The sequence below is a fragment of the Leuresthes tenuis genome, unplaced genomic scaffold (genome assembly GCF_036924035.1).
Source record: "Leuresthes tenuis unplaced genomic scaffold, fLeuTen1.0.hap1 SCAF_15, whole genome shotgun sequence".
In the NCBI taxonomy this organism is placed as follows: Eukaryota; Metazoa; Chordata; class Actinopteri; order Atheriniformes; family Atherinopsidae; genus Leuresthes; species Leuresthes tenuis.
The window spans coordinates 16014598-16039873 of NW_027325369.1; the positions used below are offsets into that span (position 1 = coordinate 16014598).

General features: G+C 40.7%; 1 protein-coding gene across 1 annotated transcript; it reads right to left on the reverse strand.

The window, feature by feature from the left end:
• Positions 1-17921: 17921 nt before the first annotated feature.
• On the reverse strand, positions 17922-24404 carry mbip (MAP3K12 binding inhibitory protein 1). Its single transcript, XM_072365676.1, has 9 exons — positions 24240-24404; positions 23203-23319; positions 22807-23010; positions 22137-22233; positions 21730-21795; positions 21278-21436; positions 20917-21014; positions 19253-19291; positions 17922-19145 (listed from the first exon to the last, which is right to left on the reverse strand). Exons 1-9 carry the CDS (start codon positions 24357-24359, stop codon positions 19038-19040), a joined length of 1008 nt encoding a protein of 335 aa, XP_072221777.1. The 5' UTR covers positions 24360-24404; the 3' UTR covers positions 17922-19037.
• Positions 24405-25276: the final 872 nt, after the last annotated feature.

Here is a 25276-nt window from a genome sequence, read left to right on the forward strand (position 1 = left end):
TGATCTCAGTTTTGTCTTTATTTAATTGTGGAAAATTCTCTCTCATCCAAGTATTTATTTCCTCCAGACACTGACACAATACGTCTGCTGGGGTGCAGAGACACATAAAGTTGTGTATCGTCTGCATAACTGTGATAATTGATGTTAAAGTTCTGCAATATCTGACCCAAAGGGAGCATATACAAGTTAAACAGAAGAGGTCCAAGAATTGACCCCTGGGGGATTCCACAAGTCATGGCCACTCGCTCAGATTCATAGCTGCCAATTGTAACAAAATAACTCTGGCCTTCTAAATAGGACCTGAACCAGTTAAGGACCGCTCCAGAAAGTCCAACCCAGTTTTCCAGCCTGTGCAACAGGATTCTGTGATCTACAGTATTAAACGCAGCACTGAGATCCAACAGAAACAGGACTGAAACATAACCAGAATCAGTACTCAAAACCTAATGTTGTTTAACACTTTGACCAAAGCTGTTTCAGTGCTGTAAATTGAAAGATTAAGATTAAGATCAGCTTTATTGTCATACATACATGCATACACATGAAATTTGTCCTCCACTTTTAACCCATCCAGGTTGGCACCTGTTGACACACACATGCACAGGATCACACACTCATAGAGTTAGATGCCATACACTGGAGCAGTGGGCAGCCATTCACAGTGCCTGGGGGACCTTGCTCAAGGGCATCTCCACCGTGACAAGGACTGCCACCCCTCCAGCTGTCAGTTTCACCAATTTTTTTTTTTAGTAAACAAAAACAGACAAGGATTGAAACAGATTCAACCTAATCCTGGCAATTTTCTTAGAAACTGACATTATATGAATAGAATCATAATGAATTGGATTGAATTGAATTGTATCTAATTAGACTTGTGTTGAACTTATTTCAACTCGAGATTACTTTAATATCAAAATTCTTAATTTGTCACTCCAAAAACCGGTCTTGGTTTTTATTCTTCATTTATTTTAAATTTATGGGTATCTATGGAAAAAAATGGATAAAAGCAGCAGATTATTCTCCGTAAACGAACATGTTAGTAGATACTGTAAAAAACTAAATAATACTCAGTTACCAAGTACTGTTTTCTAAAAAAAAGTTACATAAAAAAAGATTAGTTGAAGTTCTGTAAAATAGCTGTAAAGTACTGTCATCCTTGCTGCCAGTGAAATGTTATCTTACAATTAAATCCTGTACAGATGCTTATATTAACTCTGTTGAATAATTTTGATAATAAAAGATTTGAATGATCACATAATTATATCTGTATATCAATTTGGCCAAGGCAAAGCCTTGCATATAGAACTAATCACTTTTCTTATTTCAGACCTTCTTTAATTAACCTCTGTAATTTCTTAGACGTAAAACTTGATCAAACTGTCAGGTATCTCCAAGGTCAAAAGTTGTCTGGATACTTTACATTCCCTCAATAAAACCCTCCACCAAAGAAGAACTATCTTTCACCGTCTTAGAACTTTGAATCAACTTGGTTTTGTCTTCACTGTGTCTCATCACTCTCAAGATGATAGTGCTGATTGTGATTTGTATTTTCAAAGCTGGGGCGGGAAAGCGAGTGGGTGTTCGGGGGGGTGTGGGTGTTTGCAGCAGAAAAAGACAATACAATTAAATGATTAATGCACAGCAGGGACACTGACAATTAAAACTATTATAGAAATTAAAATGGCATTATGTCACAGTGGAAAGCTGATGATACCCGTGCCGTCTTTTTAAAAGCAATTTTCATAATTCCAATAATTGAAATTACTGCATATTCATTCATTTACTGGGTGAGGAGGGCTAAGAGCGGCTACTAATGAAAAGCAATCATTAGCATCCAAACAAAGTAATTGGGTAGTCTTTTATCCTTGGAGATAGGTGATAAGGCACAATCACCCCCGTCACCCCCCTCCATCAAAATGCAAAAGCAAGTAATTAAAGATGAGACCAGCGCTGCTGCTGTGCTGTACACCTCTGAAAACAGCACTGATTGCCTTGATTAAAGGCCTTACTGTACCCTCTGATTTTGTTTATGGATACTCTGACATTCATGGAGAATAGAAGGGGCAGATGGGTGTGGGCTATGAACTTGTTTTGGATATGGCTAATAAAATTCACAATGATGGGAAATTCTTGGAGATTTTCATATATTCTGTACCCCACGATGACACCTAAGGATCCCCTTCTGGTCTGTGATGGAGCTTGAAATCACAACTAAATCCACATTTAGCTCACTTAGATATCAGCTCCTTGTACATTCTTAAGTTAATGGAAAATAGTGCTGGTGTGCGTGTGTGTGTGTATGCGTGTGTGTGTATGCGTGTGTGTGTGTGTGTGTGTGTGTGTGTGTGTGTGACAATTACCAACCTGCTCCAGAGGACAGGGCAGGAAGAAAAGGGAAGATGGGTGAAGGTGGAGAGGTGAGCCGGAGAAGAAGAGAGAGGTTGAAGTGAGAGGAAGATGGGCACATGAAGAGTCTTGAGAAAAAGAGCTCCTTCTCACTTGTCTCTCTGGAGGGCACACCATTCTCTCTCCCTTTTCTTGGCCACCTCCTCTGTGGCTTTCAGGGCGCTTCTTCGCACTTTGTCAGCCCCCCTTCTCCCTTCTTTTCCACCATCCTTGGAGTGCGTCATTAGGCCCTCCTGGAGGGGAGTCAAGAATATAATGCGAGAAAGGCCACCTCCTAAAAAAAGAGCACAGTGGAACCTTTCTACTTGTGCTATCCCCTTATTAACAACCTCCTCTGCTCTATGCCTGCTGCAAACTTCAATCTCACCTCTCGCCCTGTCTTCCTCTCTAGTATTGGGTAGAGTATGTATGTACCCCCTCGGTGGTCAGGGATGGAGTCCATTTCTTGCTAATGCAGCAGAGAGTTGACATATTGTGACCTTTTCCCATCCCCTAATACTACCACTTCCTTTGAGATGGACTGATGAGACAATAACAAAGGGAGCTGGAGGGAAGAGAAACTCTTCTGATAGCCTTGGGCCTTAAGCCCACCATTCCATTTTGCAGCTTGTAAAAGTAGGGCTTTTCATCTCAAAAGATCAACACATTTCTCTCCTGCAGACACCTTCACTATTTCTCTCTCCCATTTTCATTCTCTCCCCTGCGTCTCAACACCTCACTCATTCTTACTCTTTGGCAAATGGGAAAACTGTCCTTGGTTAGATTCTGTTTTACAAAGGAATCAATTCTCTTTTGTACACACTTGATCTGACCCTGTGACAGGCATTAAGTGTCTTCTGCCTGAAACAGAGGCCTTGTGTTCTGTGTGCTGATGGACGCAGCCCATTATCACACACACAAGGGCGAGCACACCCATGTCCACATGGTCCTGCATGCAGACACACAGTCACAGACACACAAGTATGGATTCATGGACACATTGCACTGAATACACATACCACTTAAATGTATACCCACGCGTGTGACCACACATACACATACAGACTCACACACTCTCAGACCGTGTGGCCTGTGAAATGATGAGCTGAATAATAGTGAGGGCTGTTTGTGATTGAGGTGTAACACTATGAGATGTGTTGCTGAGCCCAGACTAATGGCTTTGACAGGAGCAGCTAAAGGGTTGAAGAGGTCATAAGAACGAAATGCTCCTGACTGAAAATAACTGAATTGCGAAAAAGTGTGAGGTTGTGGTGATTAGACATTAAATACAAGACCAAAGCTAAGATATGAGGTTATTTTTATGGGCACCACACACACAGCTCTGGGCAACATCTTAGCAACTTAATTCCTCTTAGAATACTTCTGGTGGATTTTTATCCTGAAGTGTGCATGGCTGGGGCACAAAAAGAAAGCCACTTTGTCCCCCAAAAAGAACATTGCTATTGTTTATTTGAGATGTTTATGATTTTGGTATGTTCTGCCTACCTTTTTGGCAATAGGTCACTAACATGATTAGATATTTTAAAAAACGAGCACAGTAGAGAGGCAGAGTCCATCTGAGCCTGTGTCGTGATCACACAGCCCTCACAAATGCACGTCTATGTGATCTAACTTCCCTCTGCCGCATGGGGGCACCAATCAAAATATGTGGAGCAACTTGCACTGTAGGCCTCTTTCCTTTGTTAGTTCGTGCCCCTGCAAAAGAGGCCATTTTGGAGAGAGAACATGGATTAAAACCGAATGCTTAAAAATATGGATTAGCATCAGATAACTTTGATTAAACATGATGACTTTGTTTCAAGCAATCTGAAATAAAGTTGATCAAAGTAAGATTTAATTATCATGTGTCTTGTTTCTTTGTTTTTGTTTCAAGCTCCTTCTTTTTCATGGTGACCTCTGATGATAAATTGTATACCAGCTTTCCACCAATCACAATTTGACCGACACGTAGCGTCATTGCATTGCATTGGCTCTGTGCTGTCGGCTTTTTGAAGGACTGCACCCAAGTCTATTTACATTGGTCAATTAACCACAACCTTCACTCAATTAGGGATGACATTGACACAGACCGGTACATCCATGCAACAGTAAACCAAGCTTCAAAAGGTATGGGCAAAGGTTCAGCAATCTGCAAGATAGTGCATCTACAAATTCTGCAATTTCAGGATAATGCTTCTCAATGTAAAATAGTGAAGACTTTATTCCATCATTATATATATATATATATTGTTATATATTCCATGCTGTATATTCCATGATGTTTATGTTTATGTTTATGTATTTAGCAGACGCTTTTATCCAAAGCGACTTACAAATGAAGATATAACAAGCTATATAAAAGCTAACAATAAACTAAATAGAAGGAACCCACTATGTCAGAGGTGACAGAGTAGAGATAGGGTGTAGGCATAGAATTTTGATGTTTATGCATTTAGCAGACGCTTTTATCCAAAGCAACTTACAGGTAGGCATGTAGGGTAAGGGGGTCTTGCCTCAGGACCCCTACTGGAGGTAGTACCTTTGAACTTGGGATTTGAACTCAGGTCTCCCACATGGAAGGTGGCAATCATAGCACTGCACTATCCAGTCCCATAGAAAGAAGTGCAGAAAGATAAAGTGCAGAGATAGAGGGGGTAGGTGAGTACAAGGTAAGTGCTAGGATAGGAGATGCTCTCTGAAGAGCTGGGTTTTCAAGAGCTTCTTGAAGATAGACAGGGACGCCCCTGTTCTGGTAGCGCTCGGTAGGTCATTCCACCATCATGGGACGACACATGAAAAGAGTTTGGATCGTCTTAGGCGTGGTGTAGGCACTGCTAGACGACAATCCTGGGACCAACGGAGGGACCGAGTTGTGACATAAGCCTTTGCAAGAGCATTCAAGTAGATGGGAGCCGTTCCATTAAGCACTTTGTAGGCTAACATCAGTGACTTGAATTTGATGCGGGCGGCCAAGGGCAGCCAGTGGAGTTCAATGAACAGAGGGGTGATGTGTGCTCTTTTAGGCTGATCGAAGACCAGACGCGCCGCCGCGTTCTGGATCATCTGCAGAGGTTTCACAGCACAGGCTGGGAGACCAGTTAGGAGAGCATTGCAGTAGTCAAGGCGGGAGATGAACATGGCCTGCATAATCTTCAATACATGACATGATCAAAAGTTTCCAAGAATCTGAAGACATCTCTGTGCTCAAGGAACATTAGATAGATGGTCATGTGCTTCAGGCCCTCAGGCAGCACTGTATTAAAAACAGACATGATTCTGTCACAGGAATCACTGCATGGGCTCAGGAACACTTCTAGAAATCACTGTCTGTGAACACAGTTCGCCGTGCCATCCACAACTGCAGATTAAAGCTGTATAATGCAAAGAATAAGCCATATTGAACATGATTCAGAAACACTGCCTTGTTTTCGGGACCAAAGTTCATTCAAAATGTTCTGTGGCCAGACAACTTTCAATTTGAAATCCTTTTTGGAAATCATGTATCCTGTGTCCTCCAGACTAAAGAGGAGAGGGATCACCCAGCTTTGTACCGGCTCTTAGTACAAAAGCCTGCATCCCTGATGGTATGTGGGCGCGTTAGTGCCAATGGAACTGACGACCTTCACATCTTGAAAGGGACCAACAATGCTGAAAGGTTTTTAGAGGTTTGCAGGTTTTAGAGCAACTTGCTGGTTGCCTTTTTACTAGAAGGCCTTGCTATTTCAACAAGATAATGCTAATCCGCATATCATTGGTTTCTATTTTTATTTAGAATTCACACAGTGTCCAAATCTTTATATAATCGGGGCTGTAGGTTTAGCTTAAACATCTACCTTAGAGAAAAAAAACAAATGAATATATTACGTTTGGTTATATACACAAACTGCCATAAGGTGCACATGTTCATCTGCTGATTGATTTGTATATTCATATTTTAAATATAGGATAAGATTACAAATCATTTCATCTTACACCTTCCAGAAGTTTCTGTCTTTAGGACTACACATCACAGTGATGGTAGACAAAACACTGTCTGCCCTGATTTCATACCCCAGAAAAGAATATGGACCTCCATCACTTGTTCTCATCCTCACTCTCTTCTCTACCTGTCTTTCTCAATGCTCTTTAATTGTCTGTGATTTCTCTCTTGTTGGTGTGTCTGATACAAAAAACCCAGCAGTCTTGAAAAGGCAAAAAAAAATGAGAAAAGAGGCTGAGAAAAAAGAAGAGAGAGGGGAGACGAAAGAATGTGTTTGATTAGCTTGAGTTTGCTCAAGCTCAAGTTTGCTATTGTGTGCCTCGTGGATGTGCGAATGTTACAGTGACCAGAGAGGCTGAGAAAAGACCGACATGGGAAACATGCACACTGACATTTCTTAATCAAATATGGCAATCAGGGGCCAACCAACAGCATACCATTTGCAATCCCTTTTAATTCATAATCAAAAGCTGAGCAAATGAGGGAGAAATTGAGAAAGATTGAAAGAGGGGGGAGAACCAGGGATAAGGAAAGAGAGAGAGAGAGAGAGATGCAGGTCATTACTTTTTTTTTTACTGGCCCGATGAGAGCAATGTAGAATTAATCAGAGGCCATTAGGCTGTATTTACTTAGCACGGCAGGGGCTCTGATCTCTCTCCCTCCTTTTCTGGAAACGAACCCTGATATAATCCTACTCTGCCCCAACCCTGTAACAGAAGATGGAGAAGGGCTAAGAATAAGGGTATAACGAGATCGATCCCATACGCAACGCTGTGTGTGTATGAGAGCGTGTATGTGAGCTTGTGTCTGTATTCTGGGACATTATGTTGCATCATGTGGGTGTTGTATGCACTGTGGTGGTGCAGAGAGGAGAGGAGCTGGAGAGATGCTCTTAAATCAGAGTGTGTAATCCCCTGTGGGGTCAGCCTATGGCCTCTGATGTTGACTCACAACTCAGGCTATCACACATCTCTCCCTCTCTTTCCTAATGCACTGCTGCCATTACTCAGCCAGGTCCTGCCAGTACCAAAATCTCTGTAATAATGGGCCTGTGTCCCCGAAAGTATCTTGGTCCCAAGTTGCTGCAATTTTAGGAAAATCAAACCTCTCTAAAAGGGCACATTTTGGTTGCAGTTCATGGATTTTTTTTATGGCTATTAAGCATGATAAGCTATAAAGATTAACATGTTAGTTGCATCCTGCTGATGTATGAAGTAAGTGCAGTGTAAGTGTAGTGTAATAAGTAATGATGCTACTAAAGTACTTACAACGTGGAATAACCTATGGTATTGTATTACTATTGTCTTGTTAATTATTGCATCAGAATGTACATATTTAATGTCACAGCTTTAAAAAAGTAAAATACATTCATAAAGCCTTGAGATTTAAATGGATAGCAGAATCAAGTTTAATGTATGGCTAAAATGCTTAATATAAAGGCCTTTGCACACCAAGTCCATATTTGTCATTCAGTATTGTTGCATGTTCAAAATGAAAAACAATTTTTCTTGAGAAACTGGCGTCTTCTCATGATATCCCAGATAAAAGTGATTGCTGAAGAAGAGGTCCTTCCTTTTTCGTATTGTGGATGTCCACCGCAGTATTGGTTGCATTTTTGTTTGCATTTTTGTCATTTGTTTTCCGTCAAGGTAATGCCTTTATTTTCTGATTATGACATCATCATCTTCTATTGTATAATAACCAATAGGGGTATAACCTATTCCACCACCCTCTGGATACACTGTGCAGTCTAGTTTATCAGTCTCAGGAAACACGTCTGATTCACATTTCTTTTTTTCTAGCTTTTCAAAAGATTGCTTAGCTAATTAATGGAAACCCTAGCTATGACTTAAGCACCAACCATTTCATGACAATGTAAATAATACAACTATATGGTATTGCATTTATCTCTAGAACTAGTGCTGTCTACCACAAAATGAAATAAAAAATGTCAAAATTCTTGAGGAAAATTCTCAAGGGGAAAAACAAAGGGTGGAGTTTTGTACACCTGTTGGAGATTCAAGGGATACCCATGCAAATAAATTAACTTTAGGTTGCATTTGCATGCTAACACAAAAAAATAGAGATGTAAAAGAATGCATATGAAAAATGCAGATATAGCGTGCAAAGGCCATAATATTATCCAAAGTCAGCTGCAAATTTGGTTAACAAATCTCTTAAGATTCATCATCACAAGCGACCCCTGACACAATACAATACTGACAACAATGGATGGTATCCACTGAAACACTGTTAAGTTAAGTAATCAATGATGTATGCCATTGTAAATGTTTACACATATTGCTCAGCAAACAAAAAGCTGCCCTTTAATAACCAGTAATTGCTCTTTCATGATAAACAAATTTAATAAATGACTTATAAAACATTTCTAAAGCACATTACAACCGATAATGTTATTGTGAAATGTGCCTGATTAGAAACTTTTACATTCTTCCAGTGCTTTGAAAAAACAGTGCAGTTTTCTTTAGTTACTTTGCCACGTGACCTCCTGAAATTGCAACGTTAGGGTCAGCTTTCAGGGATCATTGAGGTTAATTCTCCAAAGGAGACACCACATCAAAGTCCCTTGCACTGACTGACCACGCCATTACAGCACAAACCTTTTTAAACTACTGATAGTGAGACAAAGAGGGCTGCAGCATACTTTCTTTGGGCGATATAAGCAAACATCAAATGATGTTTACTTAAGATTAACAGAGACTTCCCACCAAAGGAGGCTGTCGCAGAAAGAAAAAGAGCCAGCAGAAAAGAGAAATAATGGAAAGAACAAAAGGAAGGCAATTCAACACTCTAGTCATTTAGCCTTCATTGTTGTTTATATGTTTGTTGGGTGTGCCAGAGGAGTGGAGGAATGCTGTGCTTAAAAGTGAATAATTTGCCCAGGATCTGAATGACTCATGCAGACACAACTCTACGTCCACACAAAGGCAGGTGAAAACAACTCTAATGGATAAATGATCAATCAAGAAGAATGGAAGAGTGTCACATATCATGGAATTCAAGATTCAAGGTTTTGATTGTGTTTGGAAATCAATGCTGCAAAAAAGTCTTGAGCTGAAGTTGCACGCTGAAGTTATAAAATGCTGTATTCATTCGATTCTTCAACTCATGTCAAAATACCATAAAAATAGTACTGACAATACACCAAGCAAATAAAAACACTAAGCACAGAACAATAGTCTGAATGAACGTTTGTTTTCAGTTTCAAAAAATCTTTCCTGAAATAAAACTGAAATACTAAGAGGAGATAAAATAATATTGGGAAACAGTTGTACTCACATCTTAAATTGCCTTTTCTTTATGTCATCTTTGGAGAGATGAAAACAAGTCGTATGCACAACATGGATAATCATATTCAAAGAATGTTGGGTCAGCAGATCAGATATTGACACAGCTAGCAAAAAAAAAAGAGGTAAAACTTATTTTTGGAGTCAGGTTCTTGCACATGTAAATGCATTTTTAATCGCCTTTCATTGCTTTCAGCCAACAAAACCTTTTAGCATGTCAGCACGTGAGCACATAGAAGAGAATAAAATTAGCTGGTCTTGATAACACTTTAAGTTAGCAGACACGCCATTTTTGGTGTGCAGAGAATGAACTGACCTTTTTCATGCAGGGAGAATTTGATTTATATGGGTTTTTTTAAAAAAAACATTGTTTCACCTGTTGACATATGTACTGTATATGTTGTGCCAAAGCTATGCAAAGTCCACCCACATAGTCTCAATGTTTGCATATCTGATAGGTGTGGTTGTATAAGTGAGCTGTAGTCTCCACACCTTTAATTCACTAAAGTTTACCATCTAAGTCCCCAGCAAACAGAGCCAGACGTCTGTCTCCGCCACACAGACACCACTGCAGCCGTACAGTAAAAGACACCCCAACAACTGCAGCTGATTCCTCCTGGAACGTGTAATTTTCTCATTTAGCTCACAAGCGTTTGGCCCGACACCAATTAGCAGAGGGCCCTGACCTCAGATGTCTGTATACCATGAGACATGGTGCTGCGCACCTCAATCAGTCGCTCACATCCTCTTTTCTATTTTGCCGCCATCAAATCATTGCCATTTACATAATTCAAACCTAAGATTTGGAGGTTTGTTTTAACCCCTCTCTTACTCTGAGAGTATGATTATATGTCGGCTTCACCTTTATAAAAATAGGAGAACAGGCTGTCTTTCTCTCCCATCTACATATCATCTTTCAAGAACCCCTGTTTTACATAGTCTCAGTGACTGTTGTTATGCTTTGTTATAGACATGTTACACACATCATAGTCTGATCAGTACACATTAGTAAATTGAATAGCAAGCGTTAGTGGATGAAAATGCGTGCCTCTGACTGTATCTATCTGCTCTTATGTTAAGCAAAAATGCAGATAAACACCTATTTTTAATTTTGTCTGGTCATGTTATGCAATACCAAATCCCACCATAGGGGGGTGGGGTCACACCAAAGAGATAGCTCTGTCACCCATGCTTTCTTAATATGAAAGAGCAGTGAATGTCAATGAGGAGGGAGTAATTGGCTTTGGGGTTATCTAAATGTAATGGTAAGATAACACCAGGCAGAATCAGTGCCTTTTTAGTCTGGTGATGAAGATGAGTATTGATATTCTAATTCCTCTTAAAGATCATGGCTTTCTCGCTGAAAAACTCCATGTGATCTTAGAGTTGTGGCATGAAACTGCACTAAGCTACAATCAGATGAAGATTGGGTGAGCCTCTCTTATTTTAGAAATGTGCATTTCATTGACTACCTTTATGTCTGATTTGTGTCCTGAGACATTTATTCTGATTTAATTTCATGGCGTTTGCAGTGATGTCTACAGGCTTGTGATATCTATTTTCGTGAGTTGATATTTACATAAGAACACATATTCATGTGGATGCAAGTGTGCGTCTGTATCTGGGTCCATTTGCACGTGCGTATGTGTTCATGTGTAAGTGTGCAGCATGCACATGTCTCTCCTCCTTGACGTTGTCTGTGCACCCCACCAGGCAGCTCTTGGCCTCCTCCTTTCTTTGCTAAGAAACCATCCATTCTGTGTGAGTAATCAGAGCTGTGCCTCCAGGAGCCCAGCCAAGCCTCTCATCCTTGGGCTGCTCAAGAGCTGCTTTAATTAACCATCATACCACAGATGGGATCGATTTTTTTTTTCTTATTCTCCCCACCCCACTCACCCCCTCTATCTCACTCCCTCTCTCCCCTCTATCTCTGCTGCCTCTCTCTTGCACCCTTCTCTCCCATACACAAGCCCTATAATTGCACTGGAACAGTGCCAGCCGCCAGTCAGGCCCCAGACTGCAGGCCTCTCCTCTCCTTCTGTTCTCCTCCTCAGCCCCTGGCCTCACCTGCTCAATACCTTATTAGTGTCAGGATCTGTAGAGAGTCATTGCGGATTAACTAAAGAGATGTGAGATTGATTTCTGCCCCTGCAGATAAAATTGAAGTTTTCTTTCTCTGTATGCGCACATTTGTGCATGCGTGTGTGTCAATGAGTTACAGAGAGAAAAAGTAAAAACAGAATGTAGGAAAGAGGGTTCCGAAAAAGAGAAAACCCATGTTTGAACACCTTGTCTACTGCCTAGCAGTAACATATACGATGCATGTGTATGTTGTGTGTGTGTTTGTGCATCACTGTTCTCTAGTATGTATGAGGGTTTTTGAAATGAGGGTTTGCTAATTTGCTATTGGAAGACCCACTTTAGCCTCTGCCTCTCTTGCAACAAATTAATACCCCCCCCCCCCTTGCTTTACTTTCATTGGTTTTCATGAGGCGCTATGAAGGCACTAGACAGACTCATATTGCTCTGAGTCACATTGTATTAAAAGGAAAGCTTCTCTGACCATACACATGTATGCACACACTTAGAAAAAAAAACATACGTGGAACACCCTCCTCCACAAAAAACCTTAACATACAATCTCAGGTTCTTATCTGCTGTGGTAATAGTCGCAAGAAATTACCTCCTCTGGAAAATATGTTCACAAAAATAGTGCCCTATTGATTATTCATGGCTGAGGGATGGCTATATGTATGTGTCAAAGAGGGAGCCAGTTGAGCGAGAGATTAACATCTATTTCAGAGGTGGGTGAATTTGTAGTGGAGGATAGGTGGTGGGGGCAGACATGTTGTGTCGGTGGGTGGGGTGGGGTGGGGGGGTTGTCTCCTCAGGATTGTGCTGTAATCACAGGCCTCCGTATACATGGCACATCTCAAGAGTGGTGTCAGCTGGGCTCTCTTCTGTTTGCTAATAGCAGGGGGTCAGAACTCTCTCACAAAGAGGTGCGTTTGATCCCCAGGTACAGGCCGCAGAGGGAAGAAGATGACACTACTAAATGCTCACAGGTCGCACTGCAGCTTATCTTTCGTCCGATGCCTGTGCGTGTGCATCTTTGACATCTTAATACTAGTTATGTTTTGCAAACATTTCAAGCTCGAAAAAATGTGCATGTTGGGAGAATTGAAACAATAGAAAAAATATGGTAACACTAATAAAATAAAGCATGCATCAGACAAAACCATCTATTCTAACTAGCTTATATCAGCCAAAGAAACTTTTTGAACAAATCAGCCCTGCTCTTGTTGTTGTGTAATGGCAGGTGCATTTCCTTTGTGTGTTACAGCTGCTGATTTGTAGTGTGTTGTGCTAGTTCGTTTGTATGGAAGCCGTTGTTGAGGCGGTTGTGTAGCGGTCCGTGGGTCCCAGGGCCCAGCTGCCAGAGTGAGGCAGAAGAGTCAGACATCATTGTGGTGTGATTTCCTCCTCTCCTTGCAGATGGAGTGTTTTTGTCAGAGCGAGGGCCACAGTGATTGCCTCTTCGCCACCGGTGTCAGCTCAGGATAATACTGCAGCCGTTTCCCCACAGGAACAAAACAGGATCAGCACAATCCATTTTCTTTTTCGCCGCCAAAATGGAATAATTTGAAAGAGACAATCCCTGGTTGTCTCCAAAGCCCAGGAAAAATCAAAAGATGGCCATTACGGCAAAAATTGTGAAAGAGGTGTCCCACCTTTCCCCTTGGCTCTTCCAAATACCAGGTCCAGCTCTGACTAACAAGCAAAGCCACAAATAGGCAATGACTGTAGATGAGGAGCAAAGCTAGCAATCTTAAAAGAAAGAGCATTAAAGCAACACATGAAAGAGGCGTACACACAGACTACAGATAAGGAAGCAGTGAGTGTAGTCGCCTGTATGGCCTCTCATATTAGCTGCCACCTTCAGATCTATACACGCAAAATATATTGGGTTTTATCTACGAATCCATACATGTGCTGCAATCCAAATTCTATGTCAGCCTGCCCTTTACAATACTAATGACACTTCAGCAAAGTATGGTGGCTGAGAGAGGGCGGGAGCCGGGAGGCTTTCCCTCAGAAAGAGCTGAGAGCATCTTATTGGGAAAAGGGGCTAAGAGTGTTGTTGTTGTGATGTCTGACTCCATATTCTTGGGTCATAGATATTCAAGAACCACACCTCCACTTCTGCTCTCTTCCTGTTGCCATAGCACATCAGTCAGGACACGCAGTTCTGTACTCAGCCCCCTACAAATGAATATCTGTGTTGAGAGAACGGTGTGACGGGTCTTGAGCATGATGGCCTGATGTGTAATAAAGACCGGGAGAGGCAAGAGAACACTCCTGAAAGGCACTTCTTCCACGCATTATGGTGCAACAGAAATGATCAAAAGCTTCCTATCTAGACTTATCTGCAGTTGTGTATGTGCGCATTTAAGAGAAATAACTCTCCAGATATTTTTCAAGAACTTGCCATGACACAGTACAGGTTTGAAGCTCTGCTATGCACAGGTGCTTGAAGGACAATATCGAAGTAGTAGTCTATTATTGTACAGTGTGAATGAATGAAGAGTGATTGAGTGCACTACTCCACACCACCTATATAAAGCAGAAGTATTGCAATGTGAGGGCCAGAGAGGGAGAGGGTGAGAGAGCTCTAGAGGCCTAAATGAGGTGAAGGGAAGTGGAAGTGTCCAGTAGGGGGTATGTTGCTGTGGGAGGAGAGAGAGAGAGAGAGGGGGGTGGGGGGTGGGAGGAGGGCTTGCTCGACGCAGCTCCAGGGCCAATGCATGAGGGTTTGGGGCTAAGTGTCTCATCAGCATCCAGCTCAGGTGCTGCCAGGGCCCACGCACTAACTATGCCCTGACTTGATTGTAATTGCCTGAATTCAACTCCCGCTGCTCCCTCCTGGCAATATCACAGGAACATTTAACTCCAGAGAGCCTGGAGACCGTGCAGCAGGGCCACAGAGCGCAGCTGACTGCCTCTTGTTGAAGCCTGTGGGCTGCAGGGGGATCCTCTCTCTGGCTGACTGCATTGTGGGGGAGGGTCACAGGTGCATGTACCCCCCCCCTTTTTCTGGGTGTTTGTGAACATGAAACAAGTGTGACTGCGTTTGTATATACTTTGACAGTGATGGCATGAGCATGATCAAGGTATTTGCTGTTTTTAATGCTGGCTTGCAGGGAACGGACAATGAATGGACATGACCATTACACCAAAAGTCATACAAGAAAGATTTTAGCTTCTGTTCAAATTTTAGCTGTGTAAGCAATGGGTTTTAAAGCAATACAAAAAAAAACCTAAAAAATGTAACATCATCTCGAAAATGTCCACGAAATCAGACCAGTAATAACCATCCTGCTTTCTGTTAGTCCTTGTTTATCATGTCCAATTCAAAAGCAAAGAATACACTTGATTGCTTCATATTGCCACCCACAATATCTTCTATTTTGCACACAGTGGTGTTGCCGCATGCTGTAGTTATGCTTGTTGGTTGAAAATAGTTGACAGAATTACGATGAAAAGAAGCCCCAGACCTCAATCAATAATTTTTACTAATAACTTTTGTTTCACCTAACAGTGAATAAAAATTTTGCTCAAATATCAAATATCTAATTATAGAAGATTTAATCAGCTTGAATTTGAACTAATTTGCTAGTGACATTTGTGGCTGACAAGGGCATGAATGAAGTCCTTCCCTCACACACAGATGAAAGCCCTTATTCATACAAATTATGGGCAGAAATAGATTTTCCAGTGGTAATACGTAATCTATGTTTCCCAGTTGGCCAGCTTTGGAAATTGCAGCAGGGTTAACTTAAAAAAGTTAGCCTGTGGTGCTCCTCATCCTGTGATAATAGGCCTGTCAGTAATGAAGAACAGGCTTGTTGCCAACAGGTGGTCTCTTTATAAGACCAGAGCCACAGCACTCAGGATAGGGGGGGGAGAGAAACTGCCATGGCAAAATGTGTCAGAATCTAATGTTCTGCAGAGTGAAAAGCCTGTTTTCTGTCTTTTGTTCCCAGCTAGAGATTCAGCCTTGTTCCTCATTGTTCGGGGCACAAACGAGCAACAGTCTTTTTTGACACGGAGCCACAGATGAATAAAGACTGGAGCTGACTAGTCACAGGAAAGAGCTTTCTTTCTGGAGGGCTTGGAGCCCATTAAGAGTTTGTGAGATATGAATGGATATGAATCCTCTCCTTCGACCCCACAAAAAATACAACTGGACCTGCAGATGACAAGAAACACCTCTGTGTCTTTTTACTGTGGTTCCCAAGAACATTTCAAGACATGAAGTGAAAGAAGGGCTGATTGACAGGCAGGAATTACATCGAGTCAATAAGGAAGTGGCTCATTGTGGATTTGAAAGGATACACTATGCCCATCCAACCCTAGAGGTCTAACCACTGATACTAATGTCCACATATTGACTTTATGATATAGGCTGTACTGAAAGAATCTGGGCAACTGCAGTGGTTACAAACCACATTATTGTGAGGTAAACTTAACATTTTAGTTCAATTCATCACAGGAAACCTTGCACATTTTGTATCAAAGTAATAGGATAAAGATAATGAAATATTTCGTAAGCCACTTCATGCAGACTCCAGTCAGCACGTTCAGCTCAATGGGCAGATGATGGGTGGATCCCAGCAAAAGCAGCACACAAAATACAAGCTTTTGTCCAACTCCATAATCCATTTGTTACACTCAGACCAATTTGTCCTCATTAACCCTCATAAGGGCACTGTGTCTGAGACAAAAGCTCCCAGTGAACAATGAGAATACCCCACCCTCCCCACGTCCACATCACCACTGCTCAAGTGCTCCCCTTCCCAGCACATTGTGGCCCCTTGTTGCCCAGAGGGTTCCAGTCTATGAGCAAGAGATAGACGGACCCCAACAAGTAGGGTACACCTGAAAGAAGGGGTGAAAGGAAATGTCCTCATTTCCGCCTCAAGAATGAAATATCTTCCAAAAAACCCACAATGCAGCAGGCCCCTTGTATTCAGGTCACTCCATCAATCAACTCTGAAATGAATCTTGACAGAAAGCATAAAGAGCAATGGCAAAGAAAAAGAAGGGGAGTTACAGTAATTTCCAAAAACGTGAGAAAGTTGGACTCGTTTGTACTTGTCAGTTTGTCACACCTGCAGCGAAATATATGTAAAAATAGCATAGTTAGCCCATCTCTGCTTTCAGCTGGTCAAACATGAGGGATGAGGTAGCAGTTTTAGAACCCTTTTAGTTAGCAAATACTCAGACTTATCATGTCAATTTCTATTTGTTGTTGGTGGGCGGTTTTTCTTTTTAAACTTGGCTCGGACAGCGTTGAATCTAATAATCAAATACACTCACAAACACATTTTGCTGTTACATGTACTTCTTACGCCACCTTCATCTTAGAGGCAACTATTGTACTATTAAACAATCGTGGCTGGTGGTCACATAAAAATGATTTCCTTAGTTAATATAAAAAAATATCACAAGTCCAAGGTAATATTTAATATCTTATTTCCTAGGACCTTGAACATAGAAAGGAAAATTTCAAAGCAGCAGATCATTCATAACCACACGACTGACTTTGCTTTAAAACCTCTGATCCCCTTAAAGCTCTCTGGGTAAGATGTTACATAAAGATACATTTAAAAGATTAAACCAGTGGTTTCTGTTATTGTTGTAAGACAGTGAGTAGATGAGATTGCACTTCAGATTGTTGTGTACCATTAAGAGTTTCACAAAATATACTTTTTCCTTCCAAACGGCCTCGGTCAGTTCGTTACAAACCAAAATGGTAACCTTTCAATCCATTGCCTTATGTCATTAGAGGGGAACAATCCCTTGGTCAGGAGCCACTTAAGTGAATTACCTAATTAAATATAAGCTGGCTAAACTAAGCTCCATCTACACTATTATCAATAATCTAATAATGTCATTCTATCACGCAAACAGACGGCAGGACTTTTGGGGTATTTATTCTGTGGATATGTTTTGATGATCAGAACTAAGATTCTGAAACAAGAACTTACTTATAAAGATATTTGAAAAAGAAGTTGTCATGCAAAAGGACTTAGAATTTAAAGCACATGACAAAAATGAAACTGTAAAATGTGACTAAGCTCATATCTAATACAATAGTCCTGTAGTCTACCCATAAGAGGGAATAAAATGAGTGATTATCACTGCTCAGTTAAAGCTTTATAGGCAAAAGCTCTTTCATGAACATGTCACAGTGTCAAACGCAGCAGCGTCCCATTTAATGCTGGTTTGTTGGGTCTCCAGTATGTTTTCCAAACAGAGTTGCAGTAATCAGGTCATTTGTTATAATGACAACCATTAGGGGTGATCATCGTCACACAGCAGTCGGGAAGATAAATCAGGTGCTCTTTCGGAGATTCATCTCAGTTACACACATGCACACTGACAGACAAATGCACACTCACCTTCCCATCATTACCGAAACCTAAATGATCAAAGGTCTCATATGAAATCATTATATAAAGCTTTTCCTGAACTATTTAAAGGTGAGGCTGAGTTTGTTGTAGTGTCTATTTCAACTGAGCTGGCTACTTAATGTGCAACAAGTGATAAATAATGAAAACTAAAAGCAAAACGTCACCTGTAACAGTCCTTCTAAGATAAAGTGCATCACAGCATTACCATACATTTCAAATTCATCACTAGTCACAGAATGAGAAGACATTTAAAGACATTGGATGCTGTGACTCTTTCACAATTGATTGACACGGTTTAAACTAAGGACTGTTAGGTAATCAAAAAGGGTTAAAGACAGTGTTACATTTAACAGTTAATACATCTAAGCCATGATTAAATTACAAGTCCAAATTTTCACAAAGAAAAAAAAACACCTTTATTTACAGAACAACATTTCATTTAACTATAAAAACATTCAGGGAGTAAATGTTTTTTATTTTGATATCCTCATAACGAAATGGCCACATTTAAAGTGTTTGTATCTTTAATAAGGTTGAACCAAATGATCTTAAGGCTCAGTTGTTATCATTGGTTATAGGGACATTGGTTGTATTATTGATAATGCATGTAACTGTTTTCCATATCAAAAATCTATGTGTTGGGCAAATCTAAACTAACTCAAATCTAACTAGTCTAAACTGTGACCTGTGTGCTGGCAAAATATAATTGTGTTGTTAACTGTGGAGCTACTTTTACATTCTGTGGGTGCCTCCTTTATTACATCAACACTTATAATGATATCTTGGACAGCCTTGTTTTTTTAATGACATAAATGGTAAGTATAGTATGGCGCGAGGAGTAATAAAACACTTATGATACACAATGAATGCAGAGTTTGTGTGCATGTATCACAGTGGACAATCTGTTCCATATCCAGGCCCAAATTCATTCACCCTCTTCAGCAGAGCCGCTTTCACTGCGCTGATCTTCTCATCTAGTTCCGTCAGAGTGCAGGCCTGAAGGACGTGGAGAAAAAGAAAATGATGTTTATAGGCTGTGAATGGAGGCTGACCTCCATTTACAAAGTACTGTGAAAGGAAGCAAACAAAAAAAAAGGACTAACCTGAGCCGGGGATGTCTTTGGTCGCTTGTGCAGGTGACTCTACAAAAGAAGCACACGTAAGGCCTTTGAGCGATTTCTGAACAGGATCTATCTTTGAGAAGCACATTGGGGCTCGAACCTGCATATCTCTGACACAATGCAATGGAACAAAGTTTTACAAAGTAAAAACTTATGCTTCTGATTTCCAAATATGTGCTTAATGGAACAACAACAAAAAAAGTATTCTTAAAAGCAAAGATTGAGAAAAGAACTGCTTTCACAATTTTATTTATTTATTTTTTTTACAGAAATCAGGGTTTCTTAATGGGATTTTCCTTTTATTGGATGGTTTGAATATAAAAAACGATAAACATTCAACTAAAGTCCTTGGTTAAATTTGAAAAAATACATATAAAAGACATTCTCCACTGCTCCAAGCACAATGTTAGGTATCTTCGATTGTAAATGTAAAACCGAGTGGAACTGCTGAGGGAGCCTCCTTTCCTGTCAGCATTATGAGTTTGTTCTTAAAATCATGGTCCAACTTTGTGCAGCTATTCAGCGAGCACTGAAGTACAGCAAAAAATAAATCAATTAAAAAAAGAAAAAAAGAAAGGGGGGGGGGGGGTAGGACTCCAAATATAAAAAGACCCCATCCCCATCAGCTTATTCAAAGACACTCAACATCTCCTGCTCTGCTCACACAAACATGCAGCGAGTCAAAAGCTGATGGAGAGCAGCACTCACAGAAGCAGCATGCTGCGCTGAGAACCAACACGATGAAGAGACATGCAGCATCTCAAGCACACTTGGATAACAAACAGACTGGACTCCTCCAACTTAAGACATTAGGTTAAATGTGACTGCTGCTCTCTCCCAGGTTTAAATGTTAAGTCCAATAAATTACAGACAGCCACATACCACATGAGCCGTCTGCTGTGACCTAAATGTTGAAGTAAACGCAACCTTACGGGCTGTATTCCCATTTCGTATCAGTTTAACTGTGACTCGAGGAGTGAAGCGTGTTGAAATTAGAGTAAAGACAAAGCCTGCCACAGCATGATTCCATACTGTGAAAATATGGTCCTGTCAGGATGCACGTTTAGGGGTTTTTGTTCTCTTCTGAGGTAAAAGTCCTCAGCTGAAATGTTGCAGTGACAGACCTTTTAGAATTGGAAGTGGCGTGTGACTTTGCTGATGTTTTCGAGCCTCTGGGTTATATTTGGAACGTGGATTCGTCTATGCAGGAGGATATTTGCGTTGCTATGTCTGAGATTGTGCAATGGAGACCCAGACGGGTCTCAAACGATGACATTTCTTTCCAGAGATTATAGAGCAAAAGAATAGGTCAAAATTTGGGCTCACATTCACGTCTCCATTTGGAATAAACAGACTCAGGCCCTGCCACTGGCCTCGTAAAGGGGCGGTTCAGTTGTGAAATCCATGTGACATGTATTATCTTGGAACAGTCGCACTATGTTGCCGTGATGACGTGATATGAAGCTGATTCTGTAAACTCGCCACGTTTGGTAAAATCCTCCATGACAAAGTCATGACCAACTCAAAAGGAAAACACAAAAATCGGTAAATTTGTATCCCTTTTGCAAAGCTGTGCGGCCTGCTTAGTGATGCTAAAAATTAATCAAGTGCCCTCCATGTATCCATTCTCAAGCCGTTGGACTCACCGTGGACTGAAAGTACTCGGGCGAGAGTCCCTCTAGTTCCAAGATACGATCCTCCAGCTTCTTGAGTCTCTGATAGATACTCAATGGGACTGGCCCCACTGTGGTAGAAAAACAATGGTTGAACAGCAGCCAACACACTTAAAAAACAAGGGAATAATCATTTCAAAAGATAGGAATCGAGACGACGTCTAAACCTAAATCAACAATATAGTGCCATCACATTTACATTCTATGTAAATACTTCGGGATTGAAAGGTAGAAGCATTGACATTTTTCTGTCAAATCTTTTTAAACTCTCAGTCTACAACAGCGTCACACACAATAATCATCGTAGGATGTGTTTTTTTTCTGCTTCTCTCACCTGACGGGAGTTTCAGGTGAGTCTCGACGTTCAGAAGTCGCTCCTCTATGGCTGCATTTCCACAGTCTCTTGCTATGGTCCCCCTCTGCTGCTCCCCAGGCTCTCCCTGCCCCCCCCCACTACGAGTCTGGGGCCCGTAAGTGTTGATTACCCGTGTGACTGCTCGGGCAGGGAACATAAACTGAGGCTAGAACTCAGAAATAACCACCCACTTTTACACAACATGTCAGTGTATAAAGGATGCCTTAACATAGCAGGTCACACAAGATTTAGCGATTATACATCCATGCTGCTTGTGCTTTCTTCATTGGTGTATATGGTTTTATGAATAATGAAAGCTTACAACTTTCTTTTCCATTAACAACACAATAACTAACGTTTCTTTTAAAAAAAAACATGCTTTAAAAAGGTTTGCTGGTCTGTGACTGCAATGAAACGGCACATTTTCTTACCTTTCACGTGGCTTTTAAAACCTGGGTAAGGAGTGAACACTGCATCTGTTCTGGCACAGCTGTTCTCTACGGAGGATCAAATTACATAAAACTGCAATTAGAATTTCAAATGCTAATAGAAAAAAAAATGCACATATATCACACTTGAACTGCAGCTTTTCTTCTCCTCTGATTTCTATGACTGGTGTCTCACACGCGCTTTAAATTTCAAAAAGGTCCTCGGTCTCATGTTTTTCTGGACTGAGCAGCGTGTGTTTTGAGGCCGAGTGTGTTAGCTACTTCAGCCCCACTCTTGGAGCAGTTCAGCCTGACCTCTCGCCTGTGGAAATCAGCTCTCTCCCAAACATTGGCAATCTGTGTGCAGGCTCCCTCTCCACCCTGCCCCCCAACCTCTCTCCCATTCTCACCCTGATTGCAGTCGATCACGTTGCAGAACTCGCGCACATTGTTTTCATTGATCTCCATCTGCTTGCGTTCCATAAATGCAGATATTCTTCGCTCAATCTGGGGTTACAACAAAGACACAGCACATATAATAAAACACAATGGATTGATGAGCCACTGATAGGTGTGAGGAATGCAGTGTTAGGCCTGCTTAATATTGGTGTTCTGGGGTAAACACAGGGCAGTGATTTATATTACATAAAAGGAGAAATGCAGTGTAAGTCACTATTCTAGGGAGCCAAAAAAGTAGAATTGCTTGCCATCGTCACATGACAGAATATGAATGCTGTTTGCTTGGCTACCAAAATAAATGCACAACAAAATGGGGGCTCTTGTCCTTCATCCACATGCAATCTCAGAGTAATGAGCATCCACTTCATAATCCATCAAGGACCTGGCCCTCTCTCAAAACCCTCCAGCAATGTGGTCTGTTCTACCCCACCACAGCACTAAAGGACCCCCTCATCCTCTGCCGAACCCGGCCTATCAGATCTCCATCAGCCATTTGCTTTACGTCATGTGCACATCCTTGGGAGCAATTACTTATGATTATTAATTTGCTTGATGGATTGCAAAGAGGGCTGTAAAATGTCACGGCCAGAACAGCTGACAGATCTGCTAACGGAGACCCACCTCTGACTTCCCGGCTCTTATCTGAACCATGATGTCATCAGCCGGTGTCATCTCCGCAGTCTCCGAGCCGTGACGATGGCGCTCAGGCAAGGCAGCTGTGTGCTCTTTGACCAAGGATGATGTGACAGCCTCATCTGATGTGTTGTCCTTGACCAAAGTCTTACTTTCAGCATCCGCCAGTGACTTTAAGCCTTCTGAAACAGCCTACTCAAACCATTGAAGAAGAAAATCAAAGACCCAGTGCAACAAGCTAAATGATTACGATGCAGTGCTTCATAATTTCAAATAATGATGTCATCAATTAAAAAACTATTTGTGCAAAGCCTTTTAATCACAACACAGCAAAGAGATTAAATTTAACAAGTGTCAGAAAAAAATTGAGCTGACCCCTTTTACCTGTAATTTAATGATATGCTCCTTCAAAAAGCTGTAAACATGGGCAGCTGGAGCTGATGGAGGGTTCATGGCACTGGGGTTGACTTCAATTCTCAAAGCGGCATCACCTAATCTCAGCTTCATTTATAAAACATGACAATGTTAGTTTTCAAACAACAAAGCATGATACCATGACAAAGTGCTCATTTGCCAAATAAATTTAAGCTTTCTCATTTATCAGTAAATAAGCGGACATTATTTCAAGCATTTTGATGATCAGATAGACTTAATATTTAAGTTAGTCTAAAGAAATTAATGATTTTTATTTTACCTGCTTCTGTAAGGTTTAAATGAAAATGAAAGTGTGCTTCACTTTTAACTTATTGTGATGTACATATAATACATTCGAGTTTGCATTGTTGATAAAATAATTTAGAACACTGAATTTGAAAGAGGTGGTGCCAGAGATACTTATATCAATGCTTCAGATATTGTTCATGAATTGGGGAAGATGGAGGAAATGTAAAGAAATAAATACATTTGAGCGATCCAGAAATGCGGTGTAAACAGTGCCAACACTCATTACTGTATATTTTATTCCAGCTACGCTACACGAAAAGCAGGACCACCTACTGTGTATGCGAAATAACACAAAGAAGGCGTCTTGTTACTTAAGCATTTATTACAAAGTTAGTCTAAAACACAACTTAAAGAATAAGCAACTGACGGGATAGCAATGGCGATAAAGCCTAAATTAAATTGACATTTAGCTTAAACTGATGTAAAAAAGTGCGTCGTGCCCCGTCTAAACACACGTCAAAGTGCAAGGAGTCAGAAATGCCGACAGAAACCCATGCGCGGTAATTTTGCTTCAACTCATTTGTCAAAAACATGACCTATGACTAATGAGTAAGTTGCCACTAAATGAACTGTGGGTATCTAGAAGGCAGACATGCTAATGCAGCAGGCTGCTAAAAATATTAGCATGTAGCCAACAAACAACCTGGACTGAAAGACACTATGTCCGGAGCGACGCAGCTTAAACAATCCAAACCAACCTCTTTCCCGAAATCTGCAAGCAGCCTTAGTATCACAAATATGCAGTCCCTGTAGCTAGACATTTTAGTGGATTCACTGGGAGGAGCATCGTTTTCACTTAGCTTCGCTGTCTCCGCCATTGTCGTTCAGAACACGGTGCGGTGATTGGTTGGGATGCACCGGTTACGTCCACGCGGAAAAAAAAACTAGAGGCAGTACGACGCATGCGCGCGCACACACTCACACTCTCCATAGTAGTTCAGAATCTAAAGAAGTACGTACACTTAATTCTTGTGAGCCCATCATAAAGATGTTATTTGCTGGTACGTTACATTATTACTTAAAATTACTTATTTAGAATAACCTCTTTTTTTGCATTCCAAGGTATTATAGGATTATTTTTATTATAATTAGAATATGATTCTATTAAAAAAAATGCTACTTGTTATTAGTCTTTCCCTGGGATTTCCACACCTAACAAAAAAAAACACTCCACACATTTCGTTTTGCTTGTTTTTTGGTTGGAAGGTAGGTGGTTAGCCAGTAGTATGATCATTTTGGAAGACACATGTTGATCTTCAGTAGATAATCAGTAGAACAATAGAAAAGCATTCATACAAACATTGTGGTTCAAAATTAATGTAAAACTGTGAAAAAAACAATACTAAAGTGGTTTGAACTCACAATAAACATAATAAACATAAACATCTTTATTTTCATCACCCTAGAATATGTTTTCATGATCAGATATTCTCTTTTAAAGTTGGTTTTGTTGCATAAATAACTTTCTTGAGATGCAGAATCAAATGTTGCAGATTGTATTGATATACTTGGAGATTTTTACAGAAAAGATGCCACTTTGTTCTCAATAGAAGTTGAAAAAAAGACTTACCGGCATTGAAATTCCTTACAAATACACATGGCTCATACTTGGCTTTTAGCAACTCGTGACATACAAGATGATTGATGCTCCTATGAGTAAATTTAAATTTGTCTCTGTTTACATAAGCAAGCAGAACTTTGAGCAGCTGTTTAGGATTTTATATGCTTTCTATCT

Coding starts and splice junctions, on each gene's coding strand:
- mbip (XM_072365676.1), bottom strand. CDS start 24,359: ATGGCGGAGACAGCGAAGCTAAGTGAAAACGATGCTCCTCCCAGTGAA. Junction 21,437..21,729: donor TTTTAAAAGCCACGTGAAAG/GTAAGAAAATGT, acceptor CTGCCCGAGCAG/TCACACGGGTAATCAACACT. Junction 19,292..20,916: donor CCGAGTACTTTCAGTCCACG/GTGAGTCCAACG, acceptor CTTCTTTTGTAG/AGTCACCTGCACAAGCGACC.